At 54.4% G+C, this 18,745-nt stretch overlaps 1 protein-coding gene across 3 annotated transcripts in view; it reads left to right on the forward strand.

Moving 5' to 3' along the window:
* LOC116955807 (cell adhesion molecule DSCAM-like) overlaps nucleotides 1-18,743 on the forward strand; it is a 79,762-nt gene extending 61,019 nt beyond the window's left edge. The window contains exons 22-39 of one of the 3 annotated variants that reach the window (XM_076051900.1): nucleotides 250-417; nucleotides 702-772; nucleotides 1,487-1,655; nucleotides 2,244-2,438; nucleotides 3,395-3,541; nucleotides 4,312-4,467; nucleotides 4,587-4,726; nucleotides 6,221-6,374; nucleotides 6,731-6,848; nucleotides 9,696-9,859; nucleotides 10,583-10,681; nucleotides 11,007-11,195; nucleotides 11,330-11,836; nucleotides 12,295-12,495; nucleotides 13,288-13,461; nucleotides 15,293-15,322; nucleotides 17,186-17,361; nucleotides 18,584-18,743. In XM_076051900.1, the coding sequence (XP_075908015.1) occupies nucleotides 250-417; nucleotides 702-772; nucleotides 1,487-1,655; nucleotides 2,244-2,438; nucleotides 3,395-3,541; nucleotides 4,312-4,467; nucleotides 4,587-4,726; nucleotides 6,221-6,374; nucleotides 6,731-6,848; nucleotides 9,696-9,859; nucleotides 10,583-10,681; nucleotides 11,007-11,195; nucleotides 11,330-11,836; nucleotides 12,295-12,495; nucleotides 13,288-13,461; nucleotides 15,293-15,322; nucleotides 17,186-17,361; nucleotides 18,584-18,613 (2,888 nt within the window). In that variant the 3' untranslated portion in view covers nucleotides 18,614-18,743. Of the gene's footprint in view, nucleotides 1-249; nucleotides 418-701; nucleotides 773-1,486; nucleotides 1,656-2,243; nucleotides 2,439-3,394; nucleotides 3,542-4,311; nucleotides 4,468-4,586; nucleotides 4,727-6,220; nucleotides 6,375-6,730; nucleotides 6,849-9,695; nucleotides 9,860-10,582; nucleotides 10,682-11,006; nucleotides 11,196-11,329; nucleotides 11,837-12,294; nucleotides 12,496-13,287; nucleotides 15,110-15,292; nucleotides 15,323-17,185; nucleotides 17,362-17,416; nucleotides 17,546-18,583 lie in introns of those variants that run through there. The other 2 variants (XM_032977127.2, XM_032977132.2) reach the window with 2 other exon arrangements.
* The last annotated feature ends 2 nt before the right edge of the window (nucleotides 18,744-18,745 follow it).

The raw sequence follows: 18,745 nt of genomic DNA on the forward strand, positions 1-18,745 counted from the left end.
GCTGACAAGGATGGTGATGGTAGCAATGATATTGTTGATGTTGACGACGATGATGGTGATTTTGACGGTAATGATGATGCTGTTCATGTTGACAATGACGGTGACGTTGACGGTAACGACGATGGTGTTGATGTTGACACTGACGTTGACAACGATGATGGTGATGTTGACGGTAACGATGATGGTGTTCATGTTGACAATGACGATGATGATGACGGCGACGTTGACGATAACGATGATGTCATTCAGAGCCGTGGGAGCGCTCCCAGCAGACGAGTGGCATCTCTCCTGAGATCTCTCTTGCCACCGTCATCGATCTTCACCCTGCGACCTCCTACCGCCTCCGCGTAGCCGCTCGCAACCACATCGGCCGTGGCGATGCCAGCTCCGAGATCCTAGCCACCACGCAGGAGGCCGGTACGCACCGCTCGCACGGGCAGCTTTAGCTCGCATGGATAAGCGCAGCTCGAATAGGGTTGATGGAGTTTGCACGGGTACACACAGCTCGCGTGGGGCAGCTATAGCTCGCATGGGTATGCACAGCCGGCACGGGGAAGGCAACATTTCGCACAGCCAATGTACACTTCACATAGGCCAGTGCAGCTCACACGGGCCCTCATTCGGCCAAGATTGCTCACGTACACAGGCACGTGGATACGCACACATGCACATTCGCTCGCAACATGTCGTGTTGTGTACAGCCCCGGACGGCGCCCCGCTGGAGGTGGTGTTGGAGCCGGTGTCGTCCCAGAGCATCCGTGTTTCCTGGATGGTGAGATGTTTCTCTACCCTGACCACTAGCACTGACCCTTACACTAGCCCTAACACTAGCCCTATCCACTAGCCCTAACACCAGCCCTAACACTAGCCGTATCCACTAACTCTACCGGCCAGCCCTAACACCAGCCCTAACACTAGCCCTACTTCTACTCCTATCCACTAACTCTATCACCAGCCCTTAGATGAGCTCTAACTCTACCCCTGACATTTATCACTATCCTATATCTACCCCTAACCGCTTCACTCTAAGTTTAGTCCTTTATCTAACACTAATCTTAATCCTATCATTAGCACTCTCCCTAACACGAAAACTACCCTCACATGATTCCTAATCCTCGTTCCAACACTAACCCTAGCCCTATCCATAACTCTTCCCTCAATCCTATCCCGACTTCTGTGCTTCGCTTAAACACTAGTCCAAGCCATGTCATTAGCATTAACCAAAACCCTCACAAGAGTACGAATCCCAATCCTCGCCAAAACCCTCGAGTTTAGCTTAACGTCTGCCACAGTGGTGATGGTGATGATGGTGATGACAACAATGTATTCACTTGACTCATCTTCACTAAACATATCGATCATCCTTCCATCAAATATTGCATCTCTCAACTGCACTGTGACTAAAGTGACTGACTAAACTCCCATTCCTGGTACCACCCACGCCTTCCTCCCGTGCTTCACCCCCCGCCTCACCCTTTGTGCCCAGGCCCCGCTACGCGAGCTGCGAAACGGTCTCATTCGTGGGTACCAGGTCGGTTTCCGCGAGCTGGCGCTGGGCACACACTTCATAGTGGTGGACGCGCTCACGGCCAGCGGGGCGGCCGCGGCGCCTTCAGACACGGCCTCGCTCGACGGCACCACCACTGAGGGAGGGGGTACGTGGGTGTGCGCCCTACTTCTGAACCCTCAGTCCGACCCCTAACCCCGACTTTAACCCTGACCCTGTGTCGAACTTAACGGTGACTCTGATCCTGATCCTGTGCCATGTGTGGTCTGTGTGGTTTGTAGCGGTTAGCGCGCTGCGCTATAAACCTGGCGACCCGGGTTCGATTCCCGCTCACGGCCAACACCAGTGACGATTATCTGAACCGGTCCCGGGCCTCCCCTAGGTCGACTCAGCCTCAAATGAGTACCTGGTGCGGTGTCTAAACATTGCCACTAGGGAGACAAAGGCGGTCGGGCGTGGTGCTGGCCACCCACCCCCTCGTGTACCGTTCCGGCCTTCATAGGTGCTCGCTAACAGCACTTGCCCCTACAGTCTGTTAAGGCTATATGGGGGATCTTTGTCTTTGTGTCCTCCCTACACGGTGCGCTGTGTATGCATGTCTTGTGCTTGCATACCATTAATCTTTCACATCTGTGCCTTGCACATGCACTCGGTGCATGTACACGGTGTTCACGTGGCGTACCCGGTATATGTGTGCACTTTGCGTGCTCGGCGTGTGCCCACCGTGTTCGTGCAGGTGGTGTGGGCGCTGTAGGCGCTGTCGGCGGTGCCGTCGTGGGTGGCCGCGTGACCCTTGACCCCGAGACGGGCGGCTCGGTGCTGCTGCGGGGCCTGCGCAAGTACGCGGGGTACGCGGTGGTGGTGCAGGCGTACAACCGTGCCGGCACCGGCCCCACCTCCCCCGAGGCCACTACCACCACCCTCGAGGACGGTGCGTGCCCCAGTGTGTGTGCGTGTGTGCGTCGTGTTCGTGTACGCGTGGAGGATGAGGCTCGTCAAGGCCTCTACTGGCCAGTTGCAGGCAGCCGCCCTCCAGGGCAAACGACGCTCACAACAACGGGCAGAGCGCTGGGGTAATTAAAATACAGAATGGTGGCGCAACTGGGAGCACAGGTGGGGCATCTGCCAGTCAGCTCAGTTGGTTAACTCATCATGATGACTGGGATCTGTCCCGTGATCTCCTAACCACAAACTTGATTTGCTGCATGTTACCTCAAAAGTCCATCGAACCTGGTATTAGTGCAGGGTTCCATCACTGCCACTTAGCAATAAATGGCAGCTGTTGTTGACTTGTGTGCGTGCATGTGATTACTTGTGTTTGTGCTCTCTCCTCCCTGTGCTCCACTGTCCCTGTGTTCTGCTTGTCCCCTTGTTCCCATCGTCACACTTTTCCAATGTCTCTGCATCCGCACATATTCTTGTCTCTGTGTACTTGTGATCAACTGTCCCCATATCAATGTTGCCATGTGCTTACATCCCCCATGTCTTCCTAGTCCCTTTGGTACCATCGTTTTAATGTCTCCCACATCTGTCTGTGCCCATGTCCACCATGGTCCTTTCTCTCTCACATCTCCATTATCTGTGTCTCCCCGGGTCTCCTTATCCCTGCATGCCCTGTGTCTCCATCTTCCCTTGTCCTCATATCCTCATGTCCCTGCATCGCCACATTTCCGGTGTCCCTGCCTGCGTCCCCACCCTTGTGCTCCCGTGTCCCTGTGTCTCGCATCCCATGTCCCCACATCCCCGCGTCCCTTTGTCCTGCGTGGTGTCCTCACGTTCCATGTCCACATGCCCCCGTGTTCTACGTCCCGATGTCTCCGTGTCCCTGTGTTCCGCATCCCATGTCCTCCGTGTCCACACGTGGTGTCCCCTCGTCCCTGCGTCCAGTGCCGAGCCGGCCCCCTGGCACGGTGAGCGTGGTGGCCATGTCGTCGGAGGCCGTGGAGGTGACGTGGGAGCCGCCCCCCAGGGACGCCTTCAACGGGGTCCTCACCGGTTACCGCGTCACCTACTGGCCCCTGTCAACCGACGGCGGTGAGGCTTGCACGCCGCATCGTTGCGTCGCACCGTCGTGCCGCTCATGATACTCGCAAGACCGTCGTGCCACACCAACGCACCACACCATTGTGCTCAGGGTTTAATTTCTCACCATGTGTTTTCCTGGTCACCGGTAGACCTCGAATAGGCACGTGGCTGGTCACCAGAGCCACAGCAAGAGGTGTACTGCATGTGGTGTGCCGGGTGCAGAAATATTCTCCAGGTCCCCCAACCGGACAGACCCCGGCTGAATTGAATCTGTGAATGTGCTACATTGACACAGTGGCACAACATAGAAGAAGCATGCGGCACATTGCAGTGCCACACCATCACGCCCCACGACTCACATTCACGTGTTGACTCATCGTTAAGCCGCACACCGAGCTTCGCACCCCACTAGCATGCCGTGTACCTCTCCGTTGAGCCACACCACACGACACAAAACGGCACACCACGCCCGCACCTAAGATGAGCATGATTGGCTACGTACGGTGCGAAAGAAGTTCAAAATACATACATCGCAGCACACTCCCCAAACGATTGCAACATTGCAATTTTCGCGCTTAAAGTTGTTTCAAATATAACTGTGTGGTCGAGTGTATTTAATATTGTTGCATTTAATGTTATAGTGCTTAACGTTGTTGTTGCTGCGAGGTTGCTGTGCTTAATGTAGTTCTGTTTGCTGTTGTGTGTGTGTTTTTGTGGCATTAATGTAGGTGCCGCTATTGTTGTTGTTGATGTTGTGATTGTTGTTGTTTACGTGCCAGACCCCGGCGAGGTGAGCAATGTGAGTACGACGGAGACGCGCGCGCAGCTGCGGGGGCTGCTCAAGTACACGGAGTACAGTGTGCAAGTGGCGGCGTGCACACGGGCCGGGGAGGGTGCACGCAGCCCCGCCACGCAGGCCCGCACCGCCGAGGACGGTAACACCGCACACCGATCCACAGCGCAATGATCCACACTGCACTGCAATACACCTCCTGCGGACGGCAACACCAACGCTGTTTGTCTCTTTCGCCGTCTCTGCGTCCCTGCGTCTCAGTGCCAGGAAGTCCGGCTGGGATTAAAGCGGCCGCTGCGTCGGCGAACGCGGCCATGGTTTCGTGGCTTCCGCCCCTCACGCCCAACGGCCTCATCCGCAAGTACACCATCTACCTGAACTACCAGGGCCAGCCACACACGGTACACACCCCACACCATTTACCTGAACTACCAGGGCCAGCCACACACGGTACACACCCCACACCATCTACCTGAACTACCAGGGCCGGCCACACACGGTACACACCCCACACCATCTACCTGAACTACCAGGGCCGGCCACACGCGGTACACACCCCACACCATCTACCTGAACTACCAGGGCCAGCCACACACGGTACACACCCCATACCATCTACCTGAACTACCAGGGCCAGCCACACACGGTACACACCCCACAGCATCTACCTGAACTACCAGGGTTAGCCACACACGGTGCACACCCCACACCATCTACCTGAACTACCAGGGCCAGCCACACACGGTACACACCCCACACCATCTACCTGAACTACCAGGGCCAGCCACACATGGTACACACCCTACACCATCTACCTGAACTACCAGGGCCGGCCACACACGGTACACACCCCACACCATTTACCTGAACTACCAGGGCCAGCCACACACGGTACACACCCCACACCATCTACCTGGACTACCAGGGCCGGCCACACACGGTACACACCCCACACCATCTACCTGAACTACCAGGGCCGGCCACACACGGTACACACCCCACACCATCTACCTGAACTACCAGGGCCAGCCACACACGGTACACACCCCATACCATCTACCTGAACTACCAGGGCCAGCCACACACGGTACACACCCCACACCATCTACCTGAACTACCAGGGTTAGCCACACACGGTGCACACCCCACACCATCTACCTGAACTACCAGGGCCAGCCACACACGGTACACACCCCACACCATCTACCTGAACTATCAGGGCTAGCCACACACGGTGCACACCCCACACCATCTACCTGAACTACCAGGGCCGGCCACACACGGTACACACCCCACACCATCTACCTGAACTATCAGGGCTGGCCCCACACGGTACACACCCCACACCATCTACCTGAACTACCAGGGCCGGCCACACACGGTACACACCCCACAGCATCTATCTGAACTACCAGCGCCGGCCACACACGGTACACACCCCACAGCATTCAACTGAACTATCAGGGCCAGGCACACACGGTGAATACCCCACACCATCTACCTGAACTACCAGGGTTAGCCACACATGGTACACACCCCACTCCATCTCCTGAACTACCAGGGCCAGCCGCACACGGTACACACCCCATACCATCTACCTGAACTACCAGGGCCAGCCATACACGGTACACATCCCGCACCATCTATCTGAACTATCAGGGCCAGCCACACGCGGTACACACCCCACACCATCTTCCTGAACTTCCAGCCTTCATAGGTGCTCGCTAACAGCACTTGCCCGGTATGTATGTTGAACTTCTTTGCACCATATGTAGCCAACCGCACTAATCGGAGGTGTGATTTCCCCAAAAGTCTGTTAAGGCTTTCCGCGGAATCTTTGTCTTTGGGTGTGTGTACACACGGTAACGCGCAGGGGTGTGTGTGTGTGTGTGCAGGTGGTGAGCGAGTTTGAGTCGGCGCCCGATACACTGCTGTACCGCGTGGGGAACCTCCGCACGGGAACGCGCTACGTCGTGAGTGTGAGCGCCAGCACCGCGGCCGGGAGAGGAAACGCCACCCACAGCGTCCCCGTCGAGGCCATGCACAAGGGTGAGGGACACGGGGACACGGGGATGGAGGTGGCACAGGACACACACGGACGGAGACACGCGGGGACACGTGAAGAACGTGAAGACACGAAAGCGCGTTGAGCGCACGGGGAAATGGAGGGCGCTGGAGACACAGGGACACTGCCACGTGCAGGGACACAATGAACACATAGAGTACATGAGGACGTCGGGGAAACTGGGGACTCACAGAAACATAACGGACATGGGGACACACGGGCATATGTTGGGGGGACGTGAAAGACACAGGAAACACGGACACACAGTGGACGTGCGTCGACGTTGATTGCTGTTGTTGCTGAAGGTTTTGCGGCGGGCGTTGTTGTTGTGGTTGCTCAGCGCCGGCGCGGGTGCTGTCGTTTGGAGGCCGCGTGTCATCGCCGTGGATGAGGGACGTGCAGTTACCCTGTCGCTCCGTTGGCGAACCCGGCCCCTCCGTGCGCTGGACCAAGGACAGGTCCCGCCCGCGAAACAACAAACGGCACACACGGCACGACGATAAGAAAAGTCCATAGCCTTCCTTAGGCAGGCAAATCGTCAAATCAGCCGATCGCATGAGGTCTCAGAAGCTTAGCAGCGTTGAGCCTGGTTAGCATTTGGATGGCCTTGAGCTGCGAGGTGGCAGTACGGCGATTGACTTCCGGTTGCCGAACGAATACGTTATAAGGTTGCACTCATTACACAAAAAGTGCTTGCCACAAATAAACAACAGCACCTTGCTGATCTCGTCAAGGAGCATAAACCATCACGCGAACTCCGGTAATCCTCACAGCGACTTTTGGCTGGCCATTGAACAAAGACGGTTACCGCATCGCGTGCTTTCAGGTGCGCTTCTGCGGCCGTCTGGAGCGCTCTTCCAATAAGCAGCCACTGGAGTTATGCACTTTTAAAGCTAGATTGAAAACTAATTTTTTTAGAACTGTTTTTTGTGATTAGTTTGTTGTCCTTCCCCCGCACCTCCAATTAGTATGATGCGAACGATGTTTAACATATATACATACAAGCCGTCTGCGCGGAGCTTTGAGGGTCATCCTCTCCTCGTATGCGTGATGGGTTATTCTCCGGATACTTTTCGTTTTGCATGATGCCAAAGGCTCTTTTGTGGAATTGGTTCAACATCTCAATGTGAGATCCTTCTGAAAAAATTGTCGCGAGGCTCAGTGATGCTTTCTTTGGTAGATACAGTGAGGGAAAAAAGTATTTGATCTCCTGCTGATTTTGTACGTTTGCCCACTGACAAAGAAATGATCAGTTTATAATTTTAATGGTAGGTTTATTTGAACAGTGAGAGACAGAATAACAACAAAACAATCCAGAAAAACGCATGTCAAAAATGTTATAAATTGATTTGCATTTTAATGAGGGAAATAAGTATTTGACCCCCTCTCAATCAGAAAGATTTCTGGCTCCCAGGTGTCTTTTATACAGGTAAGGAGCTGAGATTAGGAGCAGACTCTTAAAGAGAGTGCTCCTAATCACAGCTTGTTACCTGTATAAAAGACACCTGTCCACAGAAGCAATCAATCAATCAGATTCCAAACTCTCCACCATGGCCAAGACCAAAGAGCTCTCCAAGGATATCAGGGACAAGATTGTAGACCTACACAAGGCTGGAATGGGCTACAAGGCCATTGCCAAGCAGCTTGGTGAGAAGGTGACAACAATTGGTGCGATTATTCGCAAATGGAAGATACACAAAAGAACTGTCAATCTCCCTCGGCCTGGAGCTCCATGCAAGATCTCACCCCGTGGAGGTGCAATGATCATGTGAACGGTGAGGAATCAGCCCAGAACTACACGGGAGGATCTTGTCAATGATCTCAAGGCAGCTGGGACCATAGTCACCAAGAAAACAATTGGTAACACACTACGCCGTGAAGGACTGAAATCCTGCAGCGCCCGCAAGGTCCCCCTTCTCAAGAAAGCACATATACATGCCCGTATGAAGTTTGCCAATGGACATCTGAATTATTCAGAGGACAAATGGGTGAAAGAGTTGTGGTCAGATGAGACCAAAATGGAGCTCTTTGGCATCAACTCAACTCGCCGTGTTTGGAGGAGGAATGCTGCCTATGACCCCAAGAACACCATCCTCACCGTCCAATATGGAGGTGGAAACATGCTTTGGGGGTGTTTTTCTGCTAAGGGGACAGGACAACTTCACCGCATCAAAAGGACCATGGACCGTCAAATCTTGGGTGAGAACCTCCTTCCCTCAGTCAGGGCATTGAAAATGGGTCGTGGATGGGTATTCCAACATGACAATGACCCAAAACACACGGCCAAGGCAACAAAGGAGTGGCTCAAGAAGAAGCACATTAAGGTCCTGGAGTGGCCTAGCCAGTCTCCAGACCTTAATCCCATAGAAAATCTGTGGAGGGAGCTGAAGGTTCGAGTTGCCAAACGTCAGCCTCGAAACCTTAATGACTTGGAGAAGATCTGCAAAGAGGAGTGGGACAAAATCCCTCCTGAAATGTGTGCAAACCTGGTGGCCAACTGCAGGAAACGTCTGACCTCTGTGATTGCCAACAAGGGTTTTGCCACCAAGTACTGAGTCATGTTTTGCAGAGGGGTCAAATACTTATTTCCCTCATTAAAATGCAAATCAATTTATAACATTTTTGACATGCGTTTTTTTCTGGATTTTGTTGTTATTCTGTCTCTCACTGTTCAAATAAACCTACCATTAAAATTATAGACTGATCATTTCTTTGTCAGTGGGCAAACGTACGAAATCACCAGGGGATCAAATACTTTATTTCCCTCACTGTATATAAATTAATTACACTTCAAAGGAACCATGTAGAGAAACAAGACAGACTTGCTTTCAGTCATCCCATTTGCATATTTTCGTAATGCAACAGACGCTCTCCAGATCGGATCATGCCTTTTCAAAAAACAAACTCGTATTTTGGAGAGTGGATATCGTTTACTAATTTGTTGTGCATTGTTCATACTTCTGTACTCCGCTTGTGAGGGAAACAACGGGCAGAACAACTTTCCAAAAGCCTTACAACTGGGGAGAGCTGCGGTGCAGTATTTAGCACACTGCATGATGACCCCGCTGACCTCAGTTTTGAATCCCAACCGTGGCTGACATCGATAGCGAGTGAAAGCGGAACCGATGCTCAACCTCCTATCACCGCTCCTCACTGACCAGCGTGGTCAGTGCGGTCAGACACCCCCCCCCATGACTGACACGGTGTGGCGAAGACCTCAATCAGACAGAGGCCTGGAACTTGTTATGATGATGTTGACTATGTGTGTTTGGTGTGCGCGTGTGTATGTGTGTGTGCGAACATAGTGACGGCGTGCCTGTGGCTCTGTGGTCGGATGCGCGCCGTCTCATCCACACCAACGGCAGCCTCGTGATCCGCGCCGTCAAGGCCGACGACTCCGGCTTCTACAGCTGCGAGGCCTCCAACTCGTGGGGCTCTGACCGCATCACCCTGCAGCTCACTGTGCAGGGTGTGTGTGTGCGCGTGCGTGTTGGCGCACCACGCTACTAAGCCGGCGACACGAGTTCGATTCCTGCTCGCAGCTAACACCAGTGACGAGTATCTGAAAAACGGTTTTGGGCCGCCCCTAGGTCGACTCGGCCTCAAATTAGTGCCTGGTGCGATGTGTGAACATTGCACCAGGTACTTATTTGAGGTTGTCCTGAAAAAAAGATGCTCTCGCTGAGCATGATGAGAAGCTCATGAAGCCCCAATATGGGTATAGGCAGGGGAAGCAATGCACAGAGGCCATATTCTCTGCCCATCTGCTACAGCAGACATACAATCCATCCTGGGTTTAACCAGACTTGATTCTGTGAGGAGCTTGCATATTGTTAAGAGGTTTAGATATATAATTAGATATTTTTCCATCAGTGAACTCCTTAAACAGGTGAGGATACTGGGTCACATAGCCACATTTAAGGATGGGCTGATTTGGTGTCAAAATTGCACCATGTGGAGGATGCTTGTGATAGACAGTACGGAGCCAGGTGGCTCATTCATGGCGCATTGGCGTAGGGGGGATTGTACAATAATGTAGCCTGTAACACTTGGGTCTGTTCCCGTGACCACTTGCCAGCTAGCCTGGAACACTTCACATGGCCTCGAAGTTCACCTATCTTGGCACAGGAGCTGTGGTGATGTTGGTGCCACTTAATGGTGAATGGTGGCTGATGTTGCTGTGTGTGTTCAGTTCCGCCTGATCAGCCACGACTGTCCGTCTCCAAGACAACAGCCAACTCCATCACCCTCACTTGGGTCACCGGCGACGATGGAGGCAGCAACATCCGAGGTGAGTGGGGACGTCCCCAGAGAACAGGTTTATGAGTTCGACTCCTGGTGGGATTAGAATTACATTGCTGCTATTAATGCTGCTGTCATTGGTGTTGCCTTCGATGTTGCTTTTAATGCGATCGGTTTTGAAACATTACTGCCGTTATTGGTGCTATTGATGCTGATTTGTCTTTGCTTTTGCTGCTGCTGTTACTACTGCTGTCTTTAATGCTGCTGTCTCTGCTGCTGCTATTGCTGCTACTATCGTCTCTTGCTAACCGTTGCTGCTGCTGCATCTCCTGCTGTTGCTGCTGCTTCTCTGGTCCCTGGCGAGCCGTGTGCAGGCTACGTGCTGCAGCTGTCGTCGGAGCGGGGCGAGCGCTGGGACGAGGTGCGCGTGGGTCCGGGCGAGCGCTCGCTACGTGTGCAGCAGCTGCGATGCGGCACGTGGTACAAGTTTACGCTCGCCGCGCGCAACGCTGTGGGCACGGGGAGGATCAGTGAGATCCTCGAGGCCAAGACGCAGGGCAAAGGTGAGTGGGTGCAGACGCGACGTTCACGCGGATTCGCCGCCGCACAGACGTGTAAAGACGTGCGGACGCACACAGATGCACGGACGCACACAGATGCGTGCCTCTGCCCCTCCGCTGTCCTCGTGCCCCTCTAGCGCCGTGGTTCTCGCGCGCGGAGCCCGACTCCCACACGCTGTCCTTCGTCAACTCCACGCACGCCGCGCTGCTGCTCTTGGGCCTCTCGGATGGCGGTTGCCCCCTCACGTCCTTCTCTATCGAGTTCCGCCCCATCGGCACGCCGGGCACCCCCGCCTCTTCGTCATCATCGTCCTCGTCATCCATCCCGAAACTCCCGGGGCTCACCAAAGACTCGGATTTGCCTGGCTCCGCGCTGTCTCTCGGCGGCGGAGGCAGCGGCGGCGGTGGAACGAGAGTGGCCCCGTGGTCGCACCTGCCTCCTGGCGGGGCTGGTGGCGGAGGCGGCGGAGGAGGCGGCGGTGATGGTGGTGTCGCCGGGGCCCCCGAGGGTTGGGGTGCGGCCACGGCCGGGCAGCCGGGGTGGTCGCGGCCGCCTGGGCCTCCAGCGGGCGGCCCCTCGTCCGCCGTGGCCGCGCCTGACAGTTGGACCCGGCTTGCGCCGGCCACTGCATCTGGAACAGGCGGTGAGGGGCAGGCGCGGGCGGATGGCTGGGAGCCTTCATGGGGTGTCGAATGATTATATGGTTGGGTGTGAGTGTTGCGTATGATGGGGTGGATAGGTGGTTGCTTGGATGAATGGTTTGATTAATAAGTTCATTTATGAATTGTTTGAGTGGATGGCTGGTTATGCTTGGTTGATTGGTTAGTTCAGTGGCCAGTTGTATGATTATTTAATTGTATGGCTGGTTTACGACATTATTACTTGATTAATAGTTTAACGGATTTTTTGTTTGTTTGTTTATGAACTGAAATGTTGGATGATTTGGCAGTGTGACTGGTTAATTGGCTGGCTGGCTGAATGGTTGACTGTCTCATAACTGGCTTTCTGCATCATTGGCTTTCTGGTTAGTTGAAATCGGTTCATTGATTGATTGACTAATTGGCCGGGTGACTGGCTATGTGTCGGCGGCATCCCTGGTAGGCATTGGCGGTGGTGGCGGGGGTGGCAGTGCCGGCGGCGGCGTGGGCGAGGGCTGGTGGCGAGCGGACGGGTGGTCGCGCGTGCACGCCGTGCTGGCGTCTCTCCGCGAGGGCACGTGGTATGAGGTGCGGGCGCGCGCCTGCAACGCAGCTGGCTGCTCCGAGCGCCTCCACTCCTTCGCCACGCTCGACGCCAATGGAGGTGCTCGCTCATTCGCGCGCACGCACACGCGTGTATTTGCGTGTGCCTAGTGTGGTGGTTATCTCACTGCGCTAACAACTCGGCAACCCGAGTTCGATTCCCACTCACGGCCAATAACAGTGACGAATATTTCAACCAGTCCTGGACCTCCCTTCGGCCTCAAATGAGTACCTGGTGTAGTTTGTAAACCTCGCCACTAGGGGACAAAGGCGGGTGAGAGTGGTGCTGGCCACCCACCTCCTCGTGTGCTGTGCTGCCCTTCATAGATGTTCGCTAACAGCACTTGTCTGTATGTTTGTGTGTTTGGGGAGTGGTAGTGTTGCGATTAGCGTTTTGCAGTATGAATCCGGTTACCCGAGTTCGATTCCTGCTGATGACCATCAACAGTGGCGAGAGATATCTGAACCTGTCCTGAGCCTCGTTTCGGTCGACTCAGCCTTAAATAAGTACATGGTGTGGTGGGAAAAAAACATCAGCACTGTGGAGACAAATCTAGTAGGGCATGGTGCTGGCTGCACAAGTCTGTTAAGGCTATACGGGGGATCTTTGTCCTTTTTGTATATATTTTTTGGTAAGAATGTGAGTCTCCGATGTGCTAATGTATGCGCGTGCGCACACGTGTGATATTAACATTTACACGCGTGTATCTTTATACACACGTGATTGCTTATCCCGCCATGCGTGCGTGCACGGCGATGGCGCATGTCGCAGCGATTCACACGCTGCCGTGCCTCCCACCCACCCACCGACCCCCCCCCCCCCCTCCGGCGCCCGCTCCCCCGCTCCGTGCAGGCACGGTGCCGCCCCTAACGCGGCTGGATGCCGATAGTCCGCGGGTGCCGGATGGCGATGGCGTCGCGCTCACCGCGTCGCTCTGCTGCGGTCTCCTGCTCCTCTCTGCCATCTTGGCGCTCGCCTGCGCCGTGCGCAAACACCGCCGCCAGCGCCGCCTCAAGCGGCTCAGAGGTGCTCAGCCTCACCACCCCGATCATCCTCCATTCCCCTGATCACCCCGATTATTCCGCTGGCCTGCCTAGCTCCCGCTATCCTGAGTACACCCCAGCTTCCCTTGACACTCGTTTGAACCGCACGTACGTATGTGGTGAATTGTACATGCATGCTTATGTGTGTGTGTGTGCACGCACTGCGCCACGAACCCGGCGACCCGAGTTCGATTCCCGCTCACGGTCGACACCAGTGACGATTATCTGTACTGGTCCTAGGCCTCCTGTAGGTCGATTTGGCCTCAAACGAGTACCTGGTGCGGTGTGTAGATATCACTACTAGGGGACAAAGGGTGTGGTGCTGGCGAGTCACTCCCTCGTGTGCCATGCCGGCCTTCATAGGTGCTTGCTAACAGCACTTGTCCGAACAGTCTGTTGAGACTATATGTGAAGAGTGTCCATTGTGTGTTTACCTGTCAGTGGTGAGTGATATCTAAACTGGTGCTGGGCTTCACTTACGTCAGATGTGTGAGTGTGTGTGTTTATATGTGTGGAGGAGGCTTGTGAAGGACGCTACTGGGCAGTTGGAGGCAGTCGCCCTCCAACAACCACTGAGGGCGGAGGAGCGACGCTCACGATGAGCGGAGCGCCGGGCAGCTAAAATGCAGCAAGTTGGCACAGTAGGGGGTATAGCTGGTGCATCTGCTAGTCATCTCAGCCAACGCATGGAACCTGGGTCTGTCCCGTGACCTGTGAGCGAGCCTTCGATACTTCACGTGGCCTCAAAGCGCACCTGGCCTGGCACAGGCGCCGTGGTGACGTCACCTTCACTTAGTGGCGAATGGCGGGTATTGGTATTGGTGTGAGAAACTGTGGCACTAAATGGGTAGCACATTGCAGTACAAACCCAGCAACCTGATTTTGATTCCTGGCCATGGCTAACGTCAGTGGGGAGTGACATCTGAAGCTCACCTAGGTCGACCCAGATATCTGAGCCTCCCTTAGGTCGACTCAGTCTTAAATTAGTACCTGACGCAGTATGTAAAACATCAGCACTGGGGTGAAAAAAAGTGGCTGGCCCAGTGTGGTGCTGACCATACCACTCAATTATGCACTGTTTCAGTCTTAAAAAGAGCTCGCTAATAGCACATGCCCCAACATTTTACGTATGGTACATCTTTGTATGTATGAGAGTGTGCACTGGTGTCTACATGATTTGCCAACTGCGCTACCATCCTGCCAACAGAATGAAGTCACACAGCAGTGGCCAGAGAGGCGTTAAGGTTGGGAACAATGATCCGTGATTAAAGATGCCGTTGAAATGAAAATTCTCTCTCTGCCTTCTCTCCCACGTGCCCCCCCTCTCCACCGGACGTCTTTGTGCCCCCCGTACCATCCTTTTCTTTGTCTTTTGATTTACCCAACGACCATTCCAATGCCAACACACGTTTTTTGTCTTGTCTGTGCACCCCATGAAAATGACCAAAATTCATATCACTTTTGCGTGCTAAACCCAAAAATGAAACGACCAAACATATTCCATTTCCTACATTCACTTTTAATTTTCTGTTGCGTTTTTTCTGGGTTATTTTGTATGGAGACAATCGTATATATATCTGTTGTCACTTATCGTGTATTAATCCATCAATAAATGTATCTGCTGTCCCCTGTTTGGACTCGTTTGTGTTCCATTATCTTGAGGTTGCATTGCCTCTTCCCTCTCATCTGTTGTGCGACGCTTTTGTGTCTCCCTTCACCTGCCCTTTGTGTCACCGCCATCGTGCTCTCCTTGTGTTTACTCGCGTCACACCTTTGTTTGCCGCTACCTTTATTGAATTATCTGTTCATTAAAGATGCCAAAAGTCTTGCGGAAATGCTGATGAGGTGAGTGTTCATCACTACGCTTTGGCAAAACCCTTTACGCACCAACCAGCAATGCACAGGCGGTAATTCCGCCTTCTCTGTGTCACACATAAACGAATTTATGAGGTTCACCTGTGTGTGTACGCACGTGTGTTGTACGTCTGTATTTGTCGTACTTTGTGTCAAGCCGTGCGATGACGCAGCCCAATGGTAGCGCGTTCGCCGCTTGTTGGAGAAGTTCGCGGTTGGAATCCAGCGACCGCTTCTGGTTATCACTGCGGGTCTTAAGTGGCGTCAGCTTCACAGCGAACGTTAAAGACCCCCTTGACGTCACTCGCAAGAGTGGGCTATTGTGTGCCGCGTCAGGGTCCAAATTCGGAAGTTTTACCCGCAAATGACTCAATTTGCATTATACACAACAACCGTTGCTTACACCTGGTAGATTCACACCCCAGGTCACTCTTGAAAATGAGACTATGCTGGTCTGTTGAGTTTTCAGCTGGTTTGGGAAAATTTGCTTAAAACCTGAAGCCACTGCAGGATTAGGGCCCCCTCCCCATGCCTGTGTGGATCATGGGGCTTATTTGGCCATACTTCACCTACCCAAAATAGATGTTTTTCTCTCTCTCTTGGATTTTTCTAATATTTAAGCAAAGACTCGGCTGTATTTGTGCCAAATTTCAGCTTACAAGCTTTTGTAGAATATCATTCGAATTTTTGTCAATCACTGACAACGAGCTTAATGTATCAGCTATGCAACGTATTTGTACTGCATATGAACATGTACAGCCCTTTGTCAGTCCACTGCTGGATGAGGTCCTGCCTGCGTGGTGCAAGTCGTGGGGGTTATTTGACCATACTTCACCACGCTGGCCATTGTGAGTTGGTGAAGGCGGGGAGCATAGAAGCACAGTACAACAATGCATTTTACTGCACTGACCCCTGCTGCCCACAGCGTAGGCAGCAGAGGTCAGCACTTATCCAGGCTCAACTCTGCTTAGCTTCTGACATTTGATGAGTAATTTTGACCGCTTATCTATTTGTGTATGTGCATATATATATACGTCAGAAGTACTGAAGTGTGTATATATATACGTGGTACCATGTAACTGCTGTAGTATACGTTAACACACAGGCACGGATGTAAATGCATGTTCATGCATGCGCGTGTGCACGTGTGTGCGCTCGTGCATGATGTGCACATGCGACAGGAGTGGCTGGGCCCCTCTCACTGCACACTGCATGCCTCAGCCACTCTGAATGTGCTTTGCTTATCCTGCGCCTCTTTGTGGTGTGCCAAAAATGTGCATGTGTACTGCACATATTAATCCTTTGTGCTGTGTGTGCCGTGTGTGTCTCGTGTGTGCTGTGTGGCTTGTGTGTGCTGTGCGTGCTGTGAGTCGTCCTGTATTTGTCGCGTGTTATTTCTGTAAACGCTGTGCGTGATGTGTGCTGTACGTGTCTCATGAGTGCCGTGCCTGATGCGTGTGTGTGCGTGTGTGTCTTGTGGGTGCTGTATGCGGCAACCCTTCGTCCTTGTGTGGTTTGACCTGTGCTGTGTTGTATACCCTGCGTGTTGCGTGTACTGTGTATGCGCTGCGTACTGTGGATATGCTGTGTGGTCTGCGTGTACACTGCCTGCTGTGTATCATACGTACTGTGTGCGTGCTGTGCATGCTGCATGTCCCACTTGTACCGTGTGTTTTGTGTGGTGCGCTGTGTGTACTGCGTGTGTGCTGTGTGTGCTGTTTCTCCCCCCCCGCCCTCCCGCCTTGTGTTGCGTATTCTGTGCTGTGTGTCGTGTGTCCCCCTGTGCGCGTGCTGCGTGCGTACTGTGTGTGCTGCGTGTACCGTGCGTGCTGTACGTGCCGTCCCCGCGTGCTGTACCCCCAGTAAGAGCTCCCGGGCCGGGGACCCCCCCAAGTGGCAGCCCCAGACCCCACGCGTTCACGTGGACGTCCCCCGCGCGCAGCTCCTCATCGACGACAAGGGCAGCACGGAGCGCCTGGGTACGCGCCGCAACACGACGACGCGGAACATCGCCGCACACGGTGTCTGGGTACGTGACGACGCGTGTATCGCGTGTGTGGTGTCGCGTGTGTCGTGCTGCGTAGACGTGGATGACAATGCAACGGTGTTGCTGGGCGATGGAGACTTTGCGTCGCGGCCTGAGCCGTTCCCCTGCGGCCTCGGCTCGGCCGCCTCCGCCTCCGCGCTGGAGCCATCGCTTTCGCCGTCGCGCGGTGAGCGGCGCCACCCCGTGGACACCATCGCCACCACACTAGCCGCAGCACACAGTGACGACACACTGGCCGCCACCATTCCAGCTACCACACCACGCTCCTTCACGCTCCACCATGCTCCGCCATGCTCTGCCACGCTCTGCCACGCTCCATCACGCTCTGCCACGCTCCTTCACGCTCCGCCACGCTCCATCATGCTCCCCCACGCTCCATCACGCTCTGCCACGCTCTGCCACGCTCCATCACGCTCTGCCACACTCCACCATGCTCTCCCACGCTCCATCACGCTCCATCACGCTCCGCCACGCTCCGCCACGCTCCATCACGCTCCATCACGCTCTGCCACGCTCCGCCACGCTCTGCCACGCACCGCCACGCTCCATCACGCTCCATCACGCTCTGCCATGCTCTGCCACGCTCCATCACGCTCCGCCACGCTCTGCCACGCACCGCCACGCTCCATCACGCTCCATCACGCTCTGCCACGCTCCATCACGCTCCATCACACTCCACCACTCTCCACCATTGTGTACAACCACACAGCAGCAATTACATAACGACCACGTTCAGGCACACCACACCATTACTACATACAACCAAATAAACTACTGCTGTCACCACACCCAGTCACACCACACCACTATAAGGCCACTGTGATCTCTCATGCACAGCCATCACATTCAACCACACTTCACCCTCACCACACTAATCCACACCATGCCACTTCCCACCACATTTCTACCACGGCCCACTCTACCCAACCACACTGCACCACTACAACATGCAGCCACACCCCCTGCACGGCCAACCCTTTACCACGGAGACACAAGGATTGCTAATGCTGTCCGGCCAGTTTCATGACAGTGGTTTGTGTTCATGTTTAGAACGCTTTGCAAGTGAACAACCTCGTGAATGTTTCATTCCCCACCCAGAGTGACATGTGACACTCTGTCTTTCACTCCCGCTTTCCCCATCCATGCCGACCCCCTCCCGCCCCCCCCACCTCACTTTCCCTCCCACGCCCCCTACTTGCTAAAGGGGCCAAGTCGGTGCTGGGCACGTCCCTGACCCTGACGCCGTCCTCGGGCGGGGGGCCCGGGGCTCCCTCGGCCTCGGCTGGCACCCTCACGGCGGCCGCGGCGGCGTCGTCGTCCGGGGTAAAGGCGGTGGGCTGCACCCTTTCCTCGTCGTCCTCCTCCT

The sequence above is a fragment of the Petromyzon marinus genome, chromosome 3 (assembly GCF_048934315.1).
Source record: "Petromyzon marinus isolate PM22_M1 ecotype Great Lakes invasive population chromosome 3, UKy_Petmar_22M1.pri1.0, whole genome shotgun sequence".
Lineage (NCBI taxonomy): Eukaryota > Metazoa > Chordata > Hyperoartia > Petromyzontiformes > Petromyzontidae > Petromyzon > Petromyzon marinus.